This window comes from Capricornis sumatraensis, chromosome 2, assembly GCF_032405125.1.
Source record: "Capricornis sumatraensis isolate serow.1 chromosome 2, serow.2, whole genome shotgun sequence".
NCBI classification, from domain to species: Eukaryota; Metazoa; Chordata; class Mammalia; order Artiodactyla; family Bovidae; genus Capricornis; species Capricornis sumatraensis.
Window position 1 is genome coordinate 127,447,519 of NC_091070.1, and position 19,380 is coordinate 127,466,898.

The 19,380-nt window shown below is 44.2% G+C and overlaps 1 protein-coding gene across 1 annotated transcript in view; it reads right to left on the reverse strand.

The window, feature by feature from the left end:
* Window positions 1–19,380, reverse strand: part of TTF2 (transcription termination factor 2) — a 51,586-nt gene that overhangs the window by 16,470 nt on the left and 15,736 nt on the right. The window contains exons 5-15 of the mRNA XM_068965678.1: window positions 18,259–19,260; window positions 17,819–17,933; window positions 17,081–17,263; window positions 14,994–15,121; window positions 12,706–12,787; window positions 10,217–10,327; window positions 8,495–8,645; window positions 6,727–6,832; window positions 1,678–1,859; window positions 821–974; window positions 153–244 (exon numbers count right to left, since the gene is read on the reverse strand). Of these exons, the coding sequence (XP_068821779.1) occupies window positions 153–244; window positions 821–974; window positions 1,678–1,859; window positions 6,727–6,832; window positions 8,495–8,645; window positions 10,217–10,327; window positions 12,706–12,787; window positions 14,994–15,121; window positions 17,081–17,263; window positions 17,819–17,933; window positions 18,259–19,260 (2,306 nt within the window). The remainder of the gene's footprint in view (window positions 1–152; window positions 245–820; window positions 975–1,677; window positions 1,860–6,726; window positions 6,833–8,494; window positions 8,646–10,216; window positions 10,328–12,705; window positions 12,788–14,993; window positions 15,122–17,080; window positions 17,264–17,818; window positions 17,934–18,258; window positions 19,261–19,380) is intronic.

Below are 19,380 nucleotides of genomic sequence, written 5' to 3' on the forward strand. Positions count from 1 at the left end.
GTGAGAGAACAAGGGAGCTTTTTTAAAAAGGAACACAGATATTCAGCTTGTCAACAATACCGTAATTGCAGTTAGAAGAACCTTGATTCAATCCCAAGCAAGAACAAGAATAAAACAACAGCTGTGAGAAGGTGCTTCTTCACAGCACATACCTCGATCTTGCAAAAAGGACACTATAAACAGTCTCTTCATCTTCAGAGAGTTTTAAATGGTGCAACTGAAATTTACGCTGGGGCAGCACCACCTGGAAGAGTAAAAGACAAAAGTAGCTGCAATGAAGTTTTACAAATTAACTGAATATTACAGAGCATGTCCCCCAGAGCTCACACTGGAAATCTAGTGAACCCTTGGATGGCAGCTCCCGCCCTCCCCTGAAAGCAGAATGGCTCTGCTGCTGCTGCTGCTGCTAAGTCACTTCAGTCGTGTCCGACTCTGTGTGACCCCATAGATGGCAGTCCACCAGGCTCCGCCGTCCCTGGGATTCTCCAGGCAAGAACACTGGAGTGGGTTGCCATTTCCTTCTCCAATGCATGAAAGTGAAAAGTGAAAGTGAAGTCTCTCAGTTGCGACCCCATGGACTGCAGCCCACCAGGATCCTCCATCCATGGGATTTTCCAGGCAAGAGTACTAACACACCACAAAACAGGCCAGCTATGACCCCGGGGGCAGGACAACAACGCAAGGGCCTCTGTGTAGGAACATGGGAGACTCAGAGGCTCCTGAAGCAAAGGCCAAGGCAGTGCAAGCAGAGTCAGGCCGTGGTCCCCTCCTTCCTGACCACCCCCCACATCCACCCAGGGACAAGCGTCAATGGGATTACCAAGGGCTTGCCGGTGGAGTCCAGCTGGTCCTTTGTTCTCCTCAGCAAAAGGCTCCTGGTTAAGATATTTAACCGTTCTCCTCCTTTCTTTGAGCCATTGTCTACTTGACTCTTCCACAGATTAAACTCATCAAATGGAGAACAACGGAGAAATCTTTTTCATTAGAGAACAGGAAAGAAGCATGGGAGGATGGAGGACAGAGTCAAAGACAGACATAAGATGAAAAGCAAATTAGGTTTTACATGTCATCCCAATCAATGTTAAAAGTGAATTTCATAGCAAAGCTCTGCTAGACAGAGCAAAACGATCCAAGTCAATAACCACATCATAAAACCACATTATAAAAATGTGCCCTTTCCCATTAAATTTGTCTATATCATCACAATAGGACATATAACCAATAGCTAGAATTCATTCCTAAAGGTTCAAAGGCTAATACAGAAATTCTATATCCTCTCATGAGCTGACTTAAATAAAAGCAAATATTTAAAAATCAGCATTCTTTTCTGTTTGCTTGAAATAAATTGTAGCCCTGACCTCAGGCCACATGTTTTCAAGCAAAAGTAGCTCAAAACATTACTAGGACCAAAGAAAGTGACTTCCGTTTCCTTTAATTTAACTGGTCCTGTATTCTTCCACATAGGAGGACTGCATGTCATGAAAGTCCTGTATCAGCCAGTCAATCAACAGGTGATACTCTCATAGATATTAATTCCCTTGTCCTTTACATGGTGACAGATTTCTCACCTGCTACACACGCTAACCTGGTGTGCACATGGCTGAGACGAGACATGAAATAATCAGGAAGGGTTACTGACAGGGCTCACATCTACCTCATCTCAAAGAGTTTACTCACTTCAGCAGTGAATACATGTCCAACAAGTTGTTCTGAATTGGGGTTCCTGTGACAGCCCAACGGGCTTGGGCCTGGAGTTTACACACGGCCATGGAAGTCTGTACCCGGGGATTCTTAACATTGTGAGCTTCATCCAATATGATTCGAGCCCACACTACTCGAAGCAAAGGTGATGACGTACTCTGGAAGAAACACAAGTGAAATCTAGCAAAAATACAGGAAAACATGTGTATCTTCCAGGAATAAGGGGAAATAAGCAAACTTCAAAGACTCACTGTTATCTTCAAGTTCCAGGTACACATTGAAATAAGGATTAAGCTTAAGAAACCAAGAGCAGAAATTCAATGAATACAAATAAACAAGCCACTTGACATCCCCATTGTTGAGCATAAGATGTTTAAGGGTAAAATGTTTCCTAATTTTAGTTTTCTGTATTCTTTCAACCCACTTTTGAGCAATGGCCACAGGTAAGGGATACTCTAGCTGTCGAGGCTGCAAAGTCATTCAATCAATAAAATATTTACTCACTTTCCCTAAATTTACAATAGTTCACTAAAAATTTACTGAAAGTCTACTTGTTTTCTTTTCTGGCTGTACCACATAGCATGCGTGGTCTCAGTTCCCCAATCAGAGATCAAACCCATGCCCCCTGCAGTGGAAGTGTGCAGTCTTAACCCCTGGGTCACCAGGAAAACTCCCTAAAAGTCTCCTTTTACATGTAAGATACTAAGCCAGACACAAAGATCATTTCCTCTCTTCAAGGAGCTCACAATCTAGCGGGGCAGAAAAATAACACAAGCATAAAGATCATTATATACAATGTATATACAGCAAGTCCTATAGATGATTTAATACAGAACAGCAGGAATCTAGTAGGGTCTTGCTCACTGCTGTTTACCTGAAAATAGCATCTGGTACATGGTAGATACTCAGTATTTGCAGAATGAATGGAGTGTCAAGGTATAAGCCAGCAGTAGGTGCCAGGAGATGCATTTGAGCACAGAGGACAGCAAAGCACTCCATTCAGAGGGAGAACGGCTCAACAGCACAACAGAGTATGGAGGGAAGTACAGCCCTTGGTACAGCTGAGCATGGGGTGCCCCTGCTCAGGGAGGCGGGCAGGTATTGGACAAGGGACACTCAGGAAGGGCAAGACTGTACAAGGCGTAAAAAATCATTTAAAGGAATGAAGGTTTTAACCTGAAAGCTAAGAGAAACCATTGAGGAATCTGAAAAGTTAATCATCTGCAAGAAGGCAGAGCTGGTCATGAGATGGGTAAGCACTCTAGTCAGTTCAGTCACTCAGTCCTGTCCGACTCTTTGTGACCCCATGGGCTGGAGCACACCAGTTCCCTGTCCATCACCAACTCCCAGAGTTTACTCATTCATGTCCATCAAGTCGGTGATGGCATCCAACCATCTCATCCTCTGTCATCCCCTTCTCCTCCTGCCTTCAATCCTTCCCAGGATCAGGGTCTTTTCAAATGAGGCAGTTCTTCACATTAGGTGGCAAAAGGATTGGAGTTTCAGCTTCAGCATTAGTCCTTCCAGTGAATATTCAGGACTGATCTCCTTTAGGATGGACTAGTTGGATCTCCTTGCAGTCCAAGGGACTCTTAAAAGTCTTCTCCAGCACCACAGTTCAAAAGCATCAGTTCTTTGCCGCTCAACTTTCTTTATAGTCCAACTCTCACATCCATACGTGATTACTGGAAAAACCACAGCTTTGACTAGACAGACCTTGGTTGGCAAAGTAATGTCTCTGCTTTTTAATATGCTGTCTAGGTTGGTCACAGCTTTTCTTCCAAGGAGTAAGCATCTTTTAATTTCATGGCTGCAGTCACCATCTGCAGTGATTTTGGAGCCCCCAAAATAAAGTCTCTCACTGTTTCCACTGTTTCCCCATCTATTTGCCATGAAGTGATGGGACCAGATGCCATGATCTTAGTTTTCTAAATGTTGAGTTTTAAGCCAATATTTTCACTCTCCTCTTTCACTTTCAAAATTTAGTTCTTCTTCACTTTCTGCCATAAGGGTAGTCTCATCTGCATACCTGAGGTTACTGGTATTTCTCCCGGCAATCTTGATTCCAGCTTATGCTTCATCCAGCTCACCATTTCACATGATGTACTCTACATATATGTTAAATAAGCAGGGTGACAATATACAGCCTTGACATACTCCTTTCCCGATTTGGAACCAATCTGTTGTTCCATGTCTGGTTCTAACTGTTGCTTCTTGACAGGCATACAGATTTCTCAGGAGGCAGGTCAGGTGGTCTGGTATTCCCATCTCTTGAAGAATTTTACAGTTTGTTGTGATCCACAGTCAAAGGCTTTGTTGTAGTCAATTTAGCAGAAGAGATGTTTTTCTGGAACTCTCTTGCTTTTTCGATGATCCAACAGGTGTTGGCAATTTGATCTCTGCTTCCTCTGACTTTTCTAAATACAGCTTGAATGTCTGGAAGTTTATGGTTCAAGTAGTGTTAAAGCCTGGCTTGGAGGATTCTGAGCATTACTTTTGCTAGCGTGTGAGATGAGTGCAATTGTGTGGTAGTCTGAACATTCTTTGGGATTGCCTTTCTTAGGGATTGGAATGAAAACTGACCTTTTCCAGTCCTGTGGCCACTCCTGAGTTTTCCAAATCTGCTGGCATATTGAATGCAGCACTTTCACAACATCATCTTTTAGGATTTGAAATAGGTCAACTGGAATTCCATCACCTCCACTAGCTTTGTTCATAGTGATGTTTCCTAAGGCCCACTCCAGGATGTCTGGCTCTAGATGAGTGATCACACCATCATGGTTATCTGAGTCATGAAGATCTTTTTTGTATAGTTCTTCTGTGTATTCTTGCCACCTCTTCTCAATATCTTCTGCTTCTGTTAGGTCCATACTATTTCTGCCCTTTATTGTGCCCATCCTTGCATGAAATATTCCCTTGGTATCTCTAATTTTCTTGAAGAGATCTTTAGTCTTTCCCATTCTATTGTTTTTCTCTATTTCTTTGCCTTGATCACTGAGGAAGGCTTTCTTATCTCTCCTTGCTGTTCTTTGGAACTCTGCATTCAAATGGGTATATCTTTCCTTTCCTCCTTTGCCTTTTGCTTCTCTTCTTTTCTCAGCTATTTGTAAGGACTCCTCAGACAACCATTTTGCCTTTTTGCGTTTCTTTTTCTTGAGGATGGTCTTGATCACTGCCTCCTGCACAGTGTCTCGGACCTCAATCCATAGATCTTCAGGCACTCTGTCTATCAGATCTAATCCCTTGAATCTATTTCTCACTTGCACTGTATAATCGTAAGGGATTTGATTTAGGTCATACTTGAATGGTCTAGTGGTTTTCCCTACTTTCTTCAATTTAAGTCTGAATTTGGCAATAAGGAGTCTTGTTTTTGCTGACTGTAGAGAGCTTCTCCATCTTTGGCTGCAAAAAATATAATCAATCTGATTTCGGTATTGATCATCTGGTGATGTCCATGTGTAGAGTCGTCTCTTGTGTTGTTGGAAGAGGGTGTTTGCTATGACCAGTGCATTCTCTTAGCAAAACTCTGTTAGTCTTTGCCTTGCTTCATTCCGTATTCCATGGCCAAATTTGCCTGTTACTCCAGGTGTCTCTTGACTTCCTAGATTTGCATTTCAGTCCCCTATAATGGAAAGGGCATCTTTTTTGGGTGTCAGTTCTAGAAGGTCTTGTAGGTCTTCTTCATAGAACTGTTCAACTTCAACTTATTCAGCATTACCAGTTGGGGCATAGACTTGGATTATGTGATATTGAATGGTTTGCCTTGGAAACAGAGATCATTCTGTCATTTTTGAGACTGCACCCAAGTACTGCATTTCAGACTCCTCTGTTGACTATGAGGGCTACTCCATTTCTTCTAAGGGATTCTTGCCCATAGCAGTAGATATAATGGTCACCTGAGTTAAATTCATCCATTCCAGTGCATTGTGGTGCACTGATTCCTAGAATGTTGACATTCCCTCTGCCATCTCCTGTTTGAGACGAGCCCTGCCGTGTGGCCATGAGCCATGCCGCGCAGTGCTATACCGTGTAGAGCCATGCCCTGTGGGGCCACCCAAGATGGGAGGGTCATGGTGGAGAGGTCTGACACAATGTGGTCCACTGGAGAAGGGAATGGCAAACCACTTCAGTATTCTTGCCTTGAGAACCCCACAAACAGCATGAAAAGGCAAAAAGATAGGACACTGAAAGATGAACTCCCCAGGTGGGTAGGTGCCCAATATGCTACTGGAGATCAGTGGAGAAATAACTCCAGAAAGAATGAAGGGATGGAGCCAAAGCAAAAACAACGCCCAGTTGTGGATGTGACTGGTTATGGAAGTAAAGTCCCATGCTGCAAAGAGCAATATTGCATAGGAACCTGGAATGTTAGGTGCATGAATCAAGCACTCTAGAGATCACCTGAAATACAAGAAGCTGTGAATATTCTATTGCACTAAGAATAAAAGTGTATGCAAAAGAGTAGGTTTTGGAACAACACTGCATTTCCAGGGGGGAAAAGCCCATAAGAGTTATGCAGTAAAGCCCCTACATAACTGAGACTAGGCTGGACACAGCAGCATTCAGGTTTTTTCCCTGGTTATTGTTTAGCCTCTGGCCCATTGTAGGCTTTTTCTTTGCAACCCCTTTTCCTGGGAGGTGGAGTAAAGGCAGGGAATAATGCCTTAATATCAAAATACTAGTCCTGACGCTGAATACAAAACACATCCTGAGAGTACACCCCAGACTCTCAAACAAACACTGCAACAAGCGAAGCTTCCCTATATTTACACCATGATCAGCACAACTGCAATGTAGTCATTATTTCTAAAAAACAGCAAATTGCATCTCCACCTTCAGCACTGAGAAGGACGCCTACAGTAAAAGTGAAGGGACAGAGGAAAGAACTCTGTTTCCACAGAAGAAGCGGTACGAATGCTCATGACCCCAGTAGAGGGGACCTTTCCATCTCTGATGCTGTGAAAAGGCTCCTGTTAAACAATCTGCAGTTCTGACCCTACTTCCCCAGCAGGGTCCATGCCTCACCTCCACACTGGGGTTTGCACCCGGGATTTTTTCATCTTGTTTTGCTGTGGGAATCTCCTTGGCCAGGAGGCTGTAGGTGGTGATCACGATGTCATATGTGGAGAGGCTGCAGATATAAAACAAAGCAAATGGTAAACCATCCAGCATGGTTCTGACAAAGCGAGACAGAGTTGATTTCCTTCACAAAAATCCCTCCAGCAGAACTCATTAATTTGTGTCAATTCACACACACACACACCCTGAAGAGGTAAATTTTACACACCTGACTTCCTTATCACCTACCACTGGTCATTTTTACAGACTACTCACTGTAACTAGAAGAGCCCCCCTCTTCCCAGCCAAGTCACAAAGGATCATCTCTGGCTGAGGTCAAATTAAGCTTGATGAGATCTGACAAGAACAGAAAGTTGGGCAGGATTGGAATTTAATATTTAGTTAATTTGACACAGATGATTCTAAAGTCCCAGGGAAGTAAGAAAACTATGAAGTACTGTTCATCTTATATCAATGGTGCTTTCTCCTCATTGTTCTGTAATGGATTCATGAAAACCCATTCATCTAGCTTTGACATTTGGGCACAAAAATACATGCTGTACACTTTCAGCTCACCTCGCCTATACTCTTTACATGTAAAGATTCTTAATGAAAAGCACAAATCTTTCTCCAAGGAAGCTTAATATTGTGTACCTGAGAGAACTTCAGTAACACTTTCGATAAAGATGACACGCGAATTTGGACAGGCAGTGATGCCTACTTGTTGCCTTAGCATCATATAAAGATGTATGATTGAGAATGATTCCCATCAGTCAGCTAGTGTATTCAGGACACCAAACCCAGTACAATCAAAATGCAAATCATATAAGATGGAACTGACTTCTAAACAAAAATCTATAGTACTCCATGCTACAGAAGGCGTGCAGGATGGCCACTACTGCCCTGATTCCTTTCGTCTGCTGAAATGACTACCAGTCATGAGAGCTGGTGTGCCCTTAGGACTTAGGATCACCATTCTGGCAACTCACCCCGGAGAGACTACTGTGTTGTTCTTTAAGAGATAAAATATCCAGTATCAGAGGTTGGGGAGAGAGATTACTCAGATGGAAAAACAACTCAGTTCTTGACTAGATCAGCAAGTATTCAATCCAGACCATCATATCATAATTAAGAACAAAAAACAGGTCCTTTAAAACCAAAAGACAAAGAACAGGACTACAACCACCATCTCGGGAAACATTTTCTTTCCTCCTTCCTGGTCATCCCCCTTTAGGAATTCAGTTAGGTTTAATCCTAAACTTTTGAATCTAAACTTCTTAGATGGTTCACATATGAAAAATACAGCCATAAACATTTAACTAGCATATATCAACTAATCATTAATATTACATCAAGATGCTCTGTTAAGACTGAGTTGGTTCCATTTACACTAACAGGAAAAGAATGTGAATTTGGAAACAGATATTCAATCATGAAATAATTGTGACATATTCCTTTTACCAGGGGAACTCCGCTACTGCCTAGCTGACGATTCAGGCACCTCAGGCTAACTTGCACGGCAGCTTGGCGATGGGATATAGCTCAGAACACCAATCCCTCTCAAGATGCATCCCTCAGCACAGGCGAAGGCTGTTTGGTGATGACAGTGCCCGTGGTCTTCACAAATACCATCAGCCTTGATTAAATGAAATACCAGAGAGCACACAAAGGTCAACATGACCCTTCAGCCAAGACGCCGGATACCTCATACTGACGGCAACATTTCTGCACTTACACTTTTGCATGTTGATTCCGGTTTGGCCCGTGATAGAGACAGACTCGTAATCTGTTGCGGCTCACATGTTTCTCCACCTCATTTTTCCAATGATGGATCAGAGAAGCAGGACAGATGATTAGTGTTCCATGAGAAGTGGACTCAGAGGAGTCTTGGGAGAGGGGAAAAAAATCAACACCTAGTTACACTCATTAAATAGCTTTAACTTCTTCAAGGCATTACCTCTTTTCCTTGACTGATGTCTATTCATTTAATCAATATTTTTAACAACTGTTGCTCTTATTTCTACATATAGCTTATACCTTGGAGATACACTGCAGGCTGGGATCCAGACCACAGCAATAAAGTGAATATCACAATAAAGAGAGTCACACAAAACTTTGCGGTTTCCCAGCGCCTATGAAAATTTATGTTTACACTGCATTATAGTCTATTCAGTGTTCAACAGTATAATACTTTTTAAAAAGTTGCATAGTTTCATTTAAAAATACGTAGTTATTGCTAGACAGTGCTAACATTATTTGTAATCTTTTTACTGATAGAGGGTTTGAAGTATTCCAACAATTACCAAAATGTGACATGGAGACATGAAGTGAGGAAATGCTGGTGCAACAGTGGTGCCAAAACCGCAGCGTTGACACAGAGCCTCAACATGTAAAAACAAAACACTATTTGTAAGTGCAATAAAATGAGGTATGCATGAAGTAGAATAGAAACTGGAAAAAAATAATCTTTTAACTCAAAACAATTATTTCTTTCTTTTCCCCTATAAAAGTGGAAGAAAGAGAGGCTAAAAAGGGAGAGGAGAGTGGCTAGTACATTACTTCAGTTTAAAAAACCAAAAAACCTCAATGCACTTTCCCAGTGGCGAGAAGATAGAAGCTGGGTCATTTCCTAACTCTTCGTTGACTCCTTAGAGGGCAGTATTATTACTTTTCTTTGAAAAGCATACCTTAATTACATTCATACTGAAGAATAAGTACCAAATCCTCTAGGATAAGCAAACATTACTTCAGAACCAGATGGTGATGGCGTGTTTGTACCTGTGCAAAGACGTGCACATCTGCACGTGCACACAGGCTGCTGCTCCATACAGGGACAGAGGACCCAGCGGCCACAGTGGCCGATGGAGGCCCGGAGAGCAGACGGCCAGATTCTTTGACTGTCTAACCAACTGAGAAATTTATTTGTGTACATCCAGTTTACATGTGGTGTCATCTATATATAATATACAGGACCTTTAAAGTACTTATACAGTTATTACATTTTAAAAGCAGAGATAGAAATAAGAGAAACTCCCTAGAACCTGGAAATTTCTGGAATTTCAGAAACATGGAAAACTGTCCACTATGGTGGCTGAAGTCTGAATTTGTTACAGATCTTCCTTCAGAAAACAGTATTTTAATTATTTGGGTCTACCCTGTAGTTATGTTCTCAACATTAACAAAAACAATCACTAGGTTTAAACTAACAGTTTTAGACTTTTAGCTCCCACCATAGAACTGTTTCTAATCACAGGTCAAGTTAACCTTATATTTAAAGGAAAAAAAAAGATCACTTCTAGTTAGTATATTCAGTGTCAGAAATGACACTGTAGGAAAGTAACAGTCTTCCAAAAATCTAAATATGACCAAAGGCATCCTTTCATGGCTGAAAAACTTCCATTCCCCACTGCCTCACGTGATTTAGGAAGTAGCAGGCTAGCAAGACACTTTGGAATACCATTTTTGGAAAGCCAAGTCAAAGCCGTGGTTTTGTCCTTTTCTTTGCTTTTCTTTTGGGTCAGGATGAGTGCAATCATTGTCAGGGTTTTTCCTAACCCCATATCATCCGCTGGAAAATGAAAACAAAAATAGGAGAGATAATTACTCTGGGCAAGGAATCAGTTCAACTTCAAGAGATGCAGTCAGGGTAGATATCAGCCTATTCCCTCTTGCCATTTATTTTGCAATCTAAGTCACAGACATTTATTATGACCTCTGTAAAATTTAAAACTTATTATTTAGGTCTTATTTGGGTCTCTGTGTTTTATTGTTACTTATCCAATACATTCATTGGTATCTCTCTCAGTTTGATGATGTTGCCTATGTGTATATTGGTCTCTCAGTCATGTCCAACTCTTTGCGACCCCACTGACTGTAGCCCACCAGGTTCTGATGTCCATAGGATTCTCCAGGCAAGAATACTGGAATGGGTTGTCATTCCCTTCTCCAGGAGATCTTTCTGACCCAGGGATCAAACTCAGGTCTCCTACATTGCAGGCAGACTCTTTACCATCTGAGCCACCAGGGAAGTTCCAGATGTTGCCTAGTCGTCTTATTTATTACCCTGCAAAAGCAAAAAGGTCCCAGTAGATATATCCTGCTACCCACTTTACTGCAATTCTGGAGTTAGAGTTAACTCAAGACAGTCCTCACCATCCCCTTAACTTATTCATCAGTGAAGGTCATAAATTAGCATTTCTTGGGTACCATCATCATGCTAGTTACTAAGCTTATCCAATTTACTATTTACACCCTATAAAATGGTATTATCTTCTTTTTAATGGTTTAAATATGCATTCTGACATAAGCAGAAGTAAAATGTCACATGGGCTCTGGTTCAAGTTCTGGCTCTGCCACTGTGCAGAAGAGTTACCACAGCAGCTGACTACTCTCCTTTGAAAGGCCAGCTTACAAGGCTGGCTCTCGGCTAGCATGTGGAAACTCATTTCAGGAGGGGTCCCCCCTTCCCAGACTGGGAGGAGTGGCTCACTATACCTTAACTCCTTGGACCCACAGTACAGTTTATACTGAATGCCTTCTTTCCCTCTGGGAATCTAGAATTTCAGTACCTGCCAGCCCGAAGCTGCCTATGTGGGTTTTTATCCCTCAGTAAAAATCCTGGGCGCCAAATCTCTAACAAGCTTCCGTGGCTGGCAATGTTTTACCTGTGTTTTCATACGTTGCTGCTGGGAGATTAAGTACACAGAGTGACTCCACTGGGACAGGACTTGAACCCAGTTTCCCCTAGACTGTGCCCCATGCGCCTTTTTCCCTTGCTGATTTTGATTTAATATCAAATCAAAATAACTAAATTATTATTCAGCTTATTTGACTGCAATAAGTTACACCCATGAATATGATGCTGGGAAAGATTGACGGTGGAGGGAGACAGAGGATGAGATGGTTGGATGGCACTATTAACTCAATGGACATGAGTCTGGGCAAACTCTGGGAGATGGCGAGGAACAGGGAAGCCTGGAGAGCTGCAGTCCATGGGGTCACAGAGAGTCGGACATGACTTAGCGACCGAAAAGCAACATATAACTATATGCTGTGCATTCTAGCAAATCATCCAACCAGGAGGTGAGCTTGGGGACCAAGACACAGCCACTAACTAGCCGTAGTGGACCTCTGTCACGTTTTCTGGAAGTTGAACACCTTGGAAATTTTTAGTGTGATGAGGCTCCAAAGCAGAGCCTGGAAAACTTGCTTTCTGCCTCCTCTGTAGCTAAGGCACCAGGAGCAAGACCAGGCTCTACAGAGACTTACACTCACAGCAGACTTTGTTTCAGATGTAAGCACCTTCAGAAGATGAGGCTCCCCATGAAGCCCTCTCAACAGGAAGGGGTGGAGACAGCAGTGTGTGGCTCTGGGGAGCAGTGCTTTCCTCTACTGCTGTGAGGCACGGAGCAAGCCACATCGTTCTCACAGGACATTCCATTGGTAAGTTGACTCTGGCCATTGCTCCTAGAAGTCTGGCCTCCAGCTTGGCCCTCCACATCTTCCAAAGATTCTGTGGGCCACCAGAGAATAAACCCTCCCTCTGCTTAATCAGCCAGAGTCAGTCTCTACTGCCTGCAGCCAAGACCTGACTGATCCTATGGCCGTGTACTCTGGAGCACATAACTTAAATTTCCTGATTGATGTTACAGCTGTGTACTCTGGAGTGTACAGCTTAAGCTGCCTGACTGATGCTATGGCTGTGTACTCTGGAGTATGTAGCTTAAAGCTTCCTGACTGATCCTATGGCTGTGCACTTTGGAGTGCGCAGCTTAAGCTTCCTGGCTGATTCTATGGCTGTGTACTCCGGAGCATGTGGCTTAAGCTTCCCATACTACAGTTTCCTCATCTGTCAAACAAGGTGTTAGAGTAGCTACCCACAACAGTTGTTGAGAGGACTGAACAATGCAATGTATTTGTGGGCTCTTATCCCAAGGCAAGACTCACCCAAAATTCCTCCTTGTGGCTTTTGGCTTTCCCTCCATAGCAGCCAGGCTAATGCCTGCTTCTGGTGCGGCAGCAAAGAGATCTGACAAAGGTAGTAACCGGAAGTTAGGCACCGATTTCTGAAGAGAGGCCATGCGGCAGCCTGGCCACACGGACTCCCTCCTCCACTCGTTTACTTTCTGTAAGTGACCCTCTCAACATTCTAGCTGTCAGATAAGCCGCTCACTTCCCCGTGAAGTCCTGGACTCCACTCTCTCACTGGGGGTCACCACGTGTCCTGGCCTGCCCACAGTTACCGTTCATGCCGATGGCCCAGGCTGTCTATCAGCGGCTGCCTCTGTCACTCTCAAGTGACAGCTGCTTCGTCTGCTTAATCAGCCCAAGTCAAGAGCTCTGAGTGACCACCCTACTCCCACCAGCCGCTCTGCGGGCTCTTCCTCGTTCTCTCTTCAGTGTGACTCTCCTCTCTGTGGGCACTGTCTCAGTCCGCAGTGCTAGTCATAAATGACGGCCCTTTAACTGGGGGCCTCCCTGCTAGTCTTCCCTTCACCAGTTTATCTGGAATTCGGTGACATAAATAACTTTCTTAAAATATCCCTGCTCAAATTTCTACAGTGATTCCATAATATCTCTTAAGCTGTGCTATGCTTAGTCATGTCCAACTCTTTGCGACTCCATGGACTGTAGCCCGCCAGGCTCCTCTATCCATGGGGATTCTCCAGGCAAGAATACTGGAATGGGTTGCTATGCCCTCCTCCAGGGGATCTTCCCAATCCAGGGATCGAACCCAGGTCTCCCACGTTGCAGGCAGATTCTTTACCATCTGAGCCACCAGGGAAGCCCAAGAATACTGGAGTGGTTAGCCTATCCCTTCTCCAGGGGAATTTTCTGACCCAGGAATCAAACCGAGGTCTCCAGCATTGCAGGTGGATTCTTTACCAGCTGAGCTACTAGGGAAGCCCTCTCTTATGCTGCTGTTGCTGCTGCTGCTGCTGCTAAGTCACTTCAGTCGTGTCCGATTCTGTGCGACCCCATAGATGGCAGCCCAACAGGCTCCCCCGTCCCTGGGATTCTCCAGGCAAGAACACTGGAGCGGGTTGCCATTTCCTTCTCCAATGCTTGAAAGTGAAGTCGCTCAGTCATGTCCGACTCTTCGCAGCCCCATGGACTGCAGCCCACCAGGCTCCTCTGTCCATGGGATTTTCCAGGCAAGAGTACTGGAGTGGGGTGCCATCGCCTTCTCCACTCTCTTATGCTATCCTAGTCTAAATTCCTCCACCAATGCTAGGCTCCATAGCAAGAGACTCTTTGTGCTAATTTGCACCACCTGCTGCTCCCAGCTCAGGTGCTGCTGTTACCTGATCATCACTTAATAATATCAATATCTGATCTTCCCTCCAACCACCACTCCCTCTCACTGGTGTTTGGTTTCTACCCTATTTAAAGGCTTGCAGTTTCTTTAAGGCACAAATAATACTCCTGACCGAGAAAAAGTTTTCCTTTGTTTCAAATGCCTTTGTACTTTGCATACACTTCACAGTATGTGACAATGCACATTTTCTGTCTTACAATGATTGTCTAATCATCTCACATGGACTGTACACGCATTTTTACTCCAACTAGTTCATTAAACGCAGCATTTCGTCTGTATCCCTGTGGTGCCTATTGAAGCTCAATAAATGATAAATGCATCTGTTACTGCTACAGACATATAACTTAATGATGTTAAGGGAAAAAAAGTGTTTTTTATTTTCACTGCTAAACAGAAAAAAAGCAAACACCGTAAGGGAAACCACTTGAGTGTGATTTGTAGAAAAGATATGTCAGAACGGCTCTCTGGGACTTCCCTGGTGACAGAGTGGATAAGAACTCACTCGACAGTGCAGGGGACACAGTTTCAATCCCTGGTCTGGGAAGATTCCACAGGTCCTGGAGCAACTAAGCCCAGCACCACAACTACTGAAGCCCACATCCTGGAGCCCATGCTCCACAACGAAAGAAGCCACCTCAATGCGAAGCCTGTGCACCTCAAGGAAGAGTAGAACACCCTCGCCTCATGCAACCAGAGAAAGCTCATGTGCAGCAACAGAGACCCAGAGCAACCAAAACTAAAAGTACATAATAAAATTTTAAAATAGTAAATTAAAAAAGAAACCAAAAAGGACTATTTAAAGAAAAACAACGAAGAATGGCACTCAGCTAGGAACTTTCCCAATGGTTGGGCGCCCTCCTCATGGGCGCTAGGGCATTATCCAGGATACTCTGCCCTGCGGGCCTTCCCAGCTCACCTTCAGCCCAGCTGGATCCTCTGCCATGGCAGTCTCCTCAGGACAAGACTCAAGAGAGCGATGAAGCTCATCAATGGCTTCACTTGTGATCTTCCACACTGCATGAAGACCATTCTGGCTCACAGTGCCTGCAGACAAATCGAGATTGTGAGTATTATGTCCTGACCAGAGCTGCAAAAAGGCAATTCATTATTTGCCAGATGATGGATCTGTATGGGCTAAAAATTCTTGCCTCCAGATTCTCCTAGCCGCTCTGGCTCCTTTAGCCTCATTCTCTCTATGTCCGTCTTTTAAAGTTCCCATTAATAAGTACTCTAATAAAGGACAAAGTAATAGAAAGTATAACTAAAATATAAGATAATCTATAATATTTTTTATTCTTTTTCAGCTTTGAAGAGGTGGCAGAGAAAACAATACCATCAGAATTTTTGGAAAAAAAGACCCCTGGGGCTGGATTCCAAGAAGAAAAGCCAGCAATAGAAGAGACTGAGCTACAGGAAGTTGTCAAACTTCAGGCACAGTTCAGTTCAGTTCCGTCGCTCAGTCGTGTCCGACTCTTTGCGACCCCATGAATCGCAGCACGCCAGGCCTCCCTGTCCATCACCAACTCCCGGAGTTCACTCAGACTCACTTCCATCAAGTCAGTGATGCCATCCAGCCATCTCATCCTCTGTCGTCCCCTTCTCCTCCTGCCCCCAATCCCTCCCAGCATCAGAGTCTTTTCCAATGAGTCAACTCAGGCACAGAGAGAGCCCCAAATATGCACATCCCAAGATGCCTGCACTGCACCGGGAATACTTCAGTGTTGGAGACCACTCGTTCTATTGATACACAGAGAACTTCTACTCAGGTTAGGTAATAAATACAAGAACCTTAGCTGGTTGCAAATTTAGGGATGAAGTACCCAAATAAGAGATTTCTAAATGAATAAAAATTAATTATCCACTTAAACGTTAAAATGTTTTTAAATGAAAATCTATTTTAATGGGATTCTTTCCTAAACATACTACATAACTTCTTACCTTAATAATCCACCTTAATTTCTCTAGGTAACTCCATCACCATGGTGATGACTGCACGACGCTGTCATGCAGCAATGTTCCTCCGTCTGGAGCCTAACTAGGCTGTGCCACTGGACTAAATACGTTTTCTGTTTGTTTCAGAGGAAGTAGTTAATTCATAACACTGTGTTAGTTTTGAGTGTACAGCAGAGTGACTCAGTTATATGTATTTTTTAATATATATTCTTTTCCATGATAGGTTTTTATAAGATATCCCAGCGCTATACAGTAGATTCTTGCTGCTTATCTATTTTACCTATATGAGTACATTTTCTCTGTGCCCTTTTAGAGGGATCCTTGGGTCACATGGCACCCTGTCTATCCCTTACCCGCTTCTGACTACTACTGCTTTTCAACTTTTCTCCCCTCCCTCCGGTTTTCTTTTTTCTCTTCTTTTCCTTTCCACAACCTGAGCAGTTAACCATATGATCATATTACATAGTTGAGGCTGTTCTGGGGATCCTTCTGCAGCTACTTCAGAATTCATTGCTGTCTGTAGAGTTCAGGATGGAAACGCTCATTTAAATAGGGTGGTGCTGCTCTCTGTGGGTCTATTGGTCACGGTCGCTTACTCCCCTGCCCTGCCTCAGCGCGCGCGCGCGCGCACACACACACACACACACACACACACACACACACACACACACACAGACGCAGACACACACACACACACACAGACACAGACAGACAGACAGACACACACACGACTACAGACATATCCACTGGTTTGCCTTCCTCCTCATGTGAGTTTGAGTTTTCACTCACAAACATTTAGTAGATGACTCCCACATGCTGGCCACCAAGCTGGCTGATTAAGGGCCATGAACAAGGTCAATGAACAGGGCAGACACAGTCTCTGCTCTCAAGAAGGTCTAAATTACACTGTAAAAACTCAGCTGAGCACCCCCAGCTTTATTACACAAGACAGAATGGCTTCTCCCTTCTCATGGACACAAAGGCACCTATGAGGCAGCACTGAACTTGTAGGTGTAGCTATTCCCCCAGGGCCAGGCCCTCGGATCTCACCTCCACAGCACTGACCAGACCCTCCAGCAGCTTCCTGGTGGGCAGCCTTCAGTCCTTGAGAACCCAGAGGCCAGAGATCCTGACCCTGCAGGGGTTTGGGAGGCACCAAGCGGGGAGGGTCAGTGGTCTCTTTGGTGAAGTTACTCTGCTGAGGTTCTTGAGCGTTACTCTTCTCCTTAGTGTCTGCTCAAAACACAGGGAAGAACAGATTACACTTCAGAAAAGTGAAGGGATTCCACGAGCAAGGTGAGGTCAAGAGGGTGGGATCACCATGAGCAGGGGAAGGCTTCCTAGAGAGTGTAGAATTTAAACCGCTTCTTAAACAATGGGAAAAGACTTGATTGAGTCCACAGGAAATAGGAGGAAATTTTTATCAATCACAGATCCAACTTAAAAGGAAGTTCTGAAACAGACAACAAGATAGGCAGGTCAATGCATCAACCTATTCTTTTAATGTCAGGATTTGTTCCTCAGATTTAAAAAAAAATTCAAGTATTTATTGAATTTGTTACATTGCTCTTTTCATGTTTTGGGTTTTTTGGGGGGTGTGGGGCCACGTGGCATCTGGGATCTCAGCTCCCCGATCAGGGACTGAACCTGTACCCCCTGCATTGGAAGGTGAAGTCCTAACTACTGGACAGCCAAGGAAGTCCCCCAACCTCTTCTTTATCGAAATGGCTCTCGAATGTCTCGTGAAGTTCACGCAAACCCCGGGTTCAGGGGCAGAACCCCTTTTACCTTGCTCTGGGGAGAGGGCCAGGGCACTGAGCGCTTCCTCCAGCTCCTGAATTTGCTTGAACAACTTCTGACCCTTGTCTGGAAGAGCCTGGATGTTCACCGATGCCAGTGTGTTCTGTAAAACAGATCCTATAAAATGGGTCACTCGCTCCTCTCGAGAGGTCAGAGGTACTTTCAGATTAAAACAGCCTAGAAAGCTGAAACTGTAGCATTAGTCTTTAAGCTATATGCGTGAAAACCAGAACCTTTCTTCTTTCTAAACCCAGCTGATTTACCAATCCTGAACATACAAACATAGCAAAAGGCAGAAACTAAACATCCACCTGTGAGACCTTCCTTACATTAATATATTTCACACATTAATACGTGTTCGTGGCGCACCTGACCTGCCCACAGCAGGCAATGCTCCGACCTCATAAACAAACACAGGTGGCAGTTACCTTCTTTTGTCTCAGTTGTGTTGTGAGGAACACACGTTGGGCTGTCGGGTCTGAAGGTTCTCCCTTCTTGGAAACACTTGAGGCAGAAGAAACTTTTCTTTGCACGCTCTGACCAGGGAGCTTAAGGTCCTTCTTCTCCTGTGTGTCTGGAGGCAAGTCAAAGAGTAAGGGGCTCCCCGGCTTAGATGAAACAAAAACAACGTCATTGTCCTCACTGCCACCACTGCCTGTGTCAGCCTCTCGCCTCTCTCCTGCGGGGCGCCCTGTGGCCAGTGGCGCAGGCCGAGTGGCTGGTTCCTTTGGAGCAGGCGTGTCCCGGGTCCCCGACTGAGCCTGAAAATGGCCCTGGAGCAGACTCTTTTGGAGGGTCTGTGTGCTTGGGTCATTCCCTGTCTTTGTTTCTCTAGCCTCCCAGCTCTTAGGGTGCTCCTTGGTGAGGTGCTCCCCTTTCAGGGGCTGGCTTATTGAGTGCTGACTGTGAACAATTCGAGGCAAAGGCTTAGCTTCCTTTTCTGTCGGAGGTTCTGATTCTTTTTGGACAGAATGACTCTCACTATCTGACTCCACCTGAAATGCAGATGGTTCTCTGAGCCCATTTCCACAGACCTGTTTGGCTTTCATCTCTGAAAGGTTTCTTTTGTGCATCCCTTCCATCTCCTTTGCTTCGCCCTGAAACGCTGTCTTCTCCCCTTGCTGTCTGTCTTGAACTGCAGGCTGTTTTTTCTTTGCTCCCAGGCCGGATGAGAGCTCTTTCTCCGCCCAGCACTTAGATTCCGGCTTCTGTTCCTTCTTTGGATCCAGGCGTGGATCTCCCTTTTCTCTTTGCTTCTTATCAGCTGTCTTTTCCTCATCTTCACCTTTGATGAACTGTTTCCAGACGGATGGTTCTTGATTCTTATCAAGTACCTTGAACGGATTTCTCTGCTGGCTGGAAGGATAATGAGATGGCTCAGAGGCAAGCTGAGACTTACTGGTTCCAGAATGTTCTTTAGAATTAGGATCCTAAAAGACAAAGGAAATAATCTAATCTTAATATAAAATATGAATGCAACCTTCACACCTAGAAGGCCTTTCTTCAGAGGAAATGGGAAAAGTAAAAGCAGTAAAAGCAGTCCAGTTTTT